The following is a 7,357-nucleotide window of genomic DNA, read 5'->3' as shown; positions in this document are numbered from 1 at the left end:
TATTTTTGTTAACCTGACTTCAGAAAGAAGTCCTTTTTTAAAGCACAAAGCCATTGGGTAATCACAGCATGAACAGATAATAGCAGTGCTTCAGGTAAAAAAAAAAAAATTGATTTCACAAAATTTTATTTCACATAATTTCAGTATGTTTGTCTAACTAGCAAACAAATCTGACTGTTCATGTCAGATTACACATTATATATTGATATTTAGGTCTACGGTAAAGTAGGTTGGAAATTAAAACCAAAATAAAAATAAAGACAAACAACAGGGATTAAAAAAAAGAGAGAAAGGCAAAGAAAGCCTATGAGTCTGGAGCATCATATCTTGATTGATGTCGAGGTACCCACTCTGAGATGGGTCTTGAAGTACATCTACATTTACCTGTGTCATGCAAAAAGAAATAAAAGTAAATGTCACAGTTGAAAACCTTCATATAGATGGTAGACTGTGCATGATATAATAACTTAGACCAAGCACATGGTTAAAATTTCACCCAAAAGAATTCTTACTTTAACCAGCTGTACACAAGGGAGCCAATGATGACCGCAAGAATAATGCAACACAATGTGATCATCATCTGTTTCTGTTGTGGATGACAAGAGAAGTCCATGTGAGAATGTGAAGAATGGGGACATAGGTAGAGACATAACTTGGATTCAAATAAAATAAAATAAAATAGTGGAATAGCTAGACTAAAGTCAGGGGAAGAAAACAAATCTTTACAGAAAAACTGAATAATGGAGTAAGAAACTAAAGTCTCATGCTGATTTTATTAACAACAAAAAATCAGCATTTGAAGCAGAGGCGGCGGAACCTTCATTTTTAGAAATATTATATCAGTGATGGAAATTGGAACCTGTCTTGTAATATTTATTTCTAGAGGTTATCCCTTGGCTCCACCCATGTACCTAACTAATGATGATCTGGTAATCAAATAAAGATGTATTATTACAAGTGACCAGTCAAGCAGTCTAATAAGTATAGTAAAATATATATATATATATATATATATATACTCACACAGTATGACATAAAAGTTGATGATGACGCTGCCTACTTTTACACTTGGCTAGGTAATCCTGTGGCAAACATACTGTACATCCACACACACACACACACACACACACACACACAATTTTCATTTAGGCATTTGGCAGATGCCCTTATCCAGAGCGACTTACATTTGATCTCATTATACATCTGATCAATTGAGGGTTAAGAGCCTTGCTCAAGATCCGAACAGTGGTAACTTGGTGTTAGTCAGTTTGAACCTGGGACCTAGTCTGATGCCTTAACCACTGTGCTACCCCTGAGACACACACGTTCAATAATATATATAATATCTTCCTATACTAATTAAACAGTTTGACTGGTCACTTAAATTGATTGATTTTAATCCTTAAAAAGTCAATACCTTAAAAAGTCAAAAACAAATAGCCTATAAATTAGTTCCATTTTTCCAATTTACCCTCCGGGCTTCCTGCTGAAACTTGGCTGCTTTTTTAGTGTCAGCCACTGCTCGTTCAACAAAGCCCACAGACTGGTCCATGTTTGTTTCAATCCTATCGATTATGCTTCCCTGTACACAAACGATGACAAAACAGAAATGTAAAAAATCCATAAATAAATAAAAAATAAAGTTAGCAATATGAATGAATTAATTTGGTAATGTGATTACAGATTGCATCTGTATTAAAGCTATCAAACACAAGATAAAAAGAACCTAAAGGTAAAAAAAAAGATTCTTGACATTGGAAGACAGAATGCTTACTGAATATTTAAATCCCCTGTCCTAACTTTGAGCATGTTGAGATATCAAAAATACACAGCTGATTAAGTACCTGATTCTCCACTAGCATGGCTATGTCCAGAAACATGTCATGCAGCTCCTTAATGCTGCTTTCCAAGCGTATGATATCTTTGTGTCTCGCTTCGATTTCACTTAAGGCCTGCTTTGAGATGGCCGAGTCCATGATCTACAAACAAAATAAATGGCCAACATTTGTTTTTTAATGAAGCAAACTAAATTGTTCCAGTCCTTTGACATTTACAAAAAAACAACAACACACACACATACACACACACACACACACAGGTACACACCCCTGCTGTGAAGACAGCAGCATTGCCACCATCCAGCATCTCCTCCAGCTCCTCATCAGTGGTCGCTTTTCCCGCTGTTACATCAGAGAAAGAAATATTGACACACTTATATAGTATGCAACATTAAGTGCATATAGTGTGTGTTTGGATCAGGTGTGTTTGACTCACTGATCTCTAGCTGTCTTTGGATCCGCCCTTTGCTCTTCTCTCTAAACTCTACTTGTGCTTCATTGTACTTCGTCATAACCTCCACAAACTTTCTTGCTAGCACAGCATGCTGAAAAAAAAAATAAAGACAGAAGGGATAGTTGGGAAAGAAGGGAAAGCTGTTTTGCTTTAGTAACAAGAAAAGTTATAAGAACAGATCTTAGGATTGCCCAAATAGCAGTTTGGAAGTTTATTCAAGAACTTTCCTCCTTACTTTCTCAGATATATTCTCACTTGTTGGATTCTTGTAAAACATCTATCAATTAAATCAATATATTAAATTCAATTCAGTTTAATTTATACAGTGTTTCTAACACTGGGCATTGTCAAAAAGCAGGTTTACAGAAAAGAAAATCTGAAAATAAATATTAAAAACACTTGTTTAGATTTTAAAAGTATATCTTTATCAATTTCTCCCTAATGAGCAAGCCAGAGGCAACTGTGAGGACGAAAACGTACAGTATATAACATGAAGAAGAAACCTTGAGAGGAACCAAGCTCGAAGGGGTGTTTGGGTGATAAAGATTAGCCGATACCTGAATAGCATGACCATAAATGAATCCTTTTTATAACTATGTGCTATATGGTCAAATGTGCATGTCAGCACATTTGTTACCTGAGATTTCTTTATCCGCGTATCAGCTGAAACTCTTTCCTCTGCATTTGACTCCAAACTGTGCTCGATGCCTGATGATGAGATCAAATATTCAATATTTTGTAGAGAATTCTTTTTGTTTTGTTTTCATGTTGAAATTTATAGCTGCGATAAAATTAATGATAACATATTAACATTACTATAAATAATGAAGAAAAAAATGGTGTTTTTTAATATATGGTGGTATAAAAAGAATCATGTTCTTAAAAAATAATCAAATAGGGGGGGAAATTAAATGCAAAAATTTTTAATGTCTTATATGCCTTGCTCAATTCTCCCGCTGAGAAATAATATAATATAATATAATATAATATATACAGTGGAACCGCAGATAGCGAGTAACCCTGCTTGCGAGTGTTCCGCAAAACGAGCAAATTTTTATTATTATTTTTTTAAAATACGAGTACCAAGTATTATCGAGTATCATGTGGCATTGGTTTTGACGCCAAGAACACTGTGAGCACGTGTGTGTGTAAAGCATCTTTTATTTTGTGTTTGTATGTGTGTGCTCGTTTGTGCGGGGCTGTGTGTGTGTGTGTGTGTCTCTCTGGTCCCAATCACCACAGCCATGATCAGTTGCAGCTGGTGCAAAAAAATGTGCATAATAATTTTAATAATTGCATGTACCTGTAAATAGCCATATGAAGTGCTGGAAAAGCACGGGGGGTAAGCTTGGCCGTGATCACTTGACTGCTGCTTAATTAAAAGATCAGGTCGATCTGGTCCAAGCTCTTTAACTTTTTTCTTTCTTCAACCGGTCGCCTTGCAAAGAAATTACAGAATATTCTCTCATATTTAGCTGGCTTCCACGTCAATTACTATTCAATACATTAACTAACAATCTGCTGAGCGTTAAATAAGACTCGTTGAGAATGGTCCAATGACATGAGCCTAAATATTTAAAACAATATTGATTCGCTAAGAACAAAAGTGGGAGGTTCAGTGCACACAGTGCTGCACCCCAAGGATGATTTGAAAAAAAAAAATCCAATTAGAGCTCAGCCTTAAATCAAATGCTTTTCAAAAATTTACATGCCTACGTAGACACTCGTTTGTCCGGCGCCCAGCGTACACGAACACAAATGAACGTAATTCAGTTTAGATTTTTTTTTTATTGTAAATAAATTATATTAACAAATGCAGCGGAATATTGTGACTGAATTACTTTATTTCATTATTAAAATAAATAATTTTATGTGAAATAATTACATGTTAAAGTAGCATTCTTCACTGCCTAACTTTAAGGGGGCGGCACCCCAGCGCCCCTTATTGACCGGCCACCACTGGCCATGATTCTTTTTAAAAGTAAAGGGCAGTTTAGTTTGTTTTATTTTTACTTTATATTTTATATTCATTATTTTTATATGAATATTTTTGGGTTGTGGAACAAATCATCAGGGTTTCCATTATTTCGAATAGGGGAAATTTGGTTTGATATACGAGTGTTTTGATCGACAAGCACACTCCCGGAACAAATTATGCTCACAATCCTAGGTTCTACTGTAGTATATTATATTACACTATACTCACTCACTCATTCACTCGTCTTCTATACCGCTTTATCATGAAAGCCTATCCCAAGAGACTAAGGCGGGAAACACCCTGGATGGGTTGCCAATCCATCGCAGGGCACACTCACATACACACACTTATTTACACACTGTGTTAATTTGCCTATTCTGCATGTCTTCGGACTGGGGGAGGAAACCAGAGTACCTGGAGAAAACCCACCAAGCACAGGGAGAACATGCAAACTCCATGCACTAAGAGGCGGGAATTGAACCTGGACCCTGGAGGTGCAAGGCGACAGTGATAACCATTAGGCCACCATGCCGCCCTATACTATACTATATTATATTATGTTACGTTATGTTATGTTTCTGTCACTTGACCAGTTCAATTTTTATTGAATAAAATTTTAGAGACAGTCTGGGATAATGTAACATTAAAACACTAAATCACTAACTATTATGCATTATTTAGTTATGTGGCATAGCTTTTGAAAGTGCTTTTTGTAAATGAAAACCCACTTTTGAGTTTGTTGCGAACATTATTGGCTAATTTCTTGATTTCATTGGTGATGGCTTCCAGGTCATCTTGTGTCTCTGAGAGAGCAAAGAGAAAGACAAGAACAGAACAGAACAGAAAATCCCTGAAGAAAGAAATCAGTAAAATACAGACAACTAGCAGCAGTTATTCTGTAGGAAATAGTGGACGTAAAATGATGAATGGGATGCAAAATTATAAATGAGATACGGGTAGAGACGATGATGGAAGTTTACTTTGGTCTGAGGTAGGTGCAGAGAGGATGACAGAATAGAGGCGCTTTATCTCAGTCACGTTCTCATCAATCTTATCAATACTGGTGCGGATCTCTTCAATCTGAAAAAATCACACACGCACACTGAACAACAGCATGACACTTTTTAAAAAAATATCTGCACTGTAAGGAGTGACATACCTGAGAAAAGAACTCATCCATAAAGTCTTCATTGTCTACCTGGATCTCCACATCATCAGGAGTTTGATCTGTTTTCTGACAGAAGAACCCAACACAAAATACACCCAGGGATTGTTGTTTATAGGCAATGCCTTAAATAAGTCCATACTGACTGTACAAGAGGGTAACCGCATCATATGTCATTTGTAAAGGTAGAGCAGAAGGAGGAAGCCTTTCCCCTAATCTCTAATCCTCTCTCGCCCTCTCTACCCAACTCATTGTGTAGGAGGCAACTGGCAAAATGCCAATAAATCAGTGTCATCTGACTGGATAGGTTTTCTTCCAAATGCTTAAGTTTTAATTACATTCAATTGAAAAAAGTTGCATTTGGCTGATCAGGCTGCATGCATGTTCATTGGTTTAAAACTAGTGGGTATAAAATCATGATTAGTCTCATGACAAATCATTCTAACCTGCCATGATCTCACACTTACTTGTAAATCAGCAGAATTATAGAGATAGCTGCTTATTAGTATTTGTATTCTTTTTTCTTTTTTTTTTAAACGTTTAAGTAAATGCTTTTCTGTTCTCAGAATTAGAAACTACCAAAGCATGTATCTCGACCCTGGAGGTGCGAGGTCAAAGTGCTAACCACTACACCACCATGCCGCCCTGAAGAAACAAATGATGATTAAATTTGAAAGGTGATTTTAACTATGTTGTAAATATAGTAGTGATTTATAATATTTATTAGCTTATTTTAACATCCTTCACAGATTGTCCAGTATACAATTTCTGTGTCCTGTACGCATTATTTGTAGCTAAATTGGATTGTGAATGATAAACATCTAGGCTATTATTTACATAGTAAAGTAAGCATAGAGTATGCTGAAATGTATTAGTAGAATACAAAATTAGAAATTTTTTACCATTTTTGTGCCTTTTAAGTAGTGTTTACAGTAACGAACTACAGGTAAAACATAGATTAAAAACAAGCAATTTCCCTCTGGGAGGAAGAAAGGGATTCATAAAATTCTTTTAATCTTGAAACTAGAGGTTTAAAAGATGTACTCTTAATGGAATCACCATAGTGAAGAACATGCCCTCATTACCATTTTTTTTTGGTTTTATAAGCTTAGTTATCTATCAATACTAATGGAAGCTACTTATAGAAATAGAAAAAGAAATCCTACCTCCTTCAGCTGTGCCAGTCGGTCCTTCATATTGGCACAAATGTGTCTAAATGTAAATAAATTAATGAAGTTTGAAGCAAAATTTAAATAAATATCTACTGGCAGACAAGGAAACTGACAATCAAGGGGGGCCACATATTCTAAATGAGTTTAAATAAATTTAATGCTCAAATTGCATTTAAAAAATAAATAATATGACAGTGAATTCTCTGCCTTGCATTTCTAAGCCTCTCAGACCAGATTAGAGAAAGGGTTGAGAGTTGCCAGATTGTGATTTGAGTCCAGTCAGATCGCTGTTGTATACTTCTTATCCTGTGCACAGGGTCGCGGGAGCCTGGAGCCTACCCCAAGAGACTTAGGGCACAAGGCGGGGTACACTCTGGACAGGGTTCCAATCCACATTAGGGCACACACACACACTACAGACTTTTGGCAAACCCAATTAGCCAAATCTGAATGTCTTTGGACTGTGGGAAAAAACTAAAATACCTGGAGGAAACCCACCAAGCACGGGGAGAACATGCAAACTCCATGCACACAGACCTGAGGCAGGAATCAAACCCTCGAGAATGGAGGTGCAAGGCCAAAGTGCTAACCAATACACCACTGCGCTGACCCTGAACAAACAAGTGCTGATTTAATTTAAAAGGTCATTTTAAATGTTTTCTAAATGTATTGATTTATCTTATTTATTAGCTTATTTTGACATCCTTCACAGATTGTTCAGTATACAGTGTGTGTGTGTACTGTATGCAT

General features: G+C 36.2%; 1 protein-coding gene across 2 annotated transcripts; it reads right to left on the bottom strand.

The window, feature by feature from the left end:
- Nucleotides 1-9: 9 nt before the first annotated feature.
- On the bottom strand, nt 10-6,827 carry stx3a (syntaxin 3a). 2 transcript variants are annotated; one of them, XM_053501812.1, is made up of 11 exons: nt 6,602-6,827; nt 5,430-5,504; nt 5,251-5,350; nt 4,999-5,073; nt 2,930-3,000; nt 2,275-2,383; nt 2,107-2,180; nt 1,845-1,979; nt 1,472-1,582; nt 513-586; nt 10-384 (listed from the first exon to the last, which is right to left on the bottom strand). In XM_053501812.1, exons 1-11 carry the CDS (start codon nt 6,629-6,631, stop codon nt 381-383), a joined length of 858 nt encoding a protein of 285 aa, XP_053357787.1. In that variant the 5' UTR covers nt 6,632-6,827; the 3' UTR covers nt 10-380. The 2 variants fall into 2 exon arrangements, with proteins under 2 accessions (XP_053357787.1, XP_053357788.1); XM_053501813.1 differs by lacking the exons at nt 10-384; nt 513-586 and adding an exon at nt 1,024-1,096.
- Between the last annotated feature and the right edge of the window lie 530 nt (nt 6,828-7,357).

Source organism: Clarias gariepinus, chromosome 8 (genome assembly GCF_024256425.1).
Source record: "Clarias gariepinus isolate MV-2021 ecotype Netherlands chromosome 8, CGAR_prim_01v2, whole genome shotgun sequence".
NCBI lineage: Eukaryota > Metazoa > Chordata > Actinopteri > Siluriformes > Clariidae > Clarias > Clarias gariepinus.
Note: the sequence above shows the minus strand (reverse complement) of the source record. Positions and strands in the feature narration are given on the sequence as shown.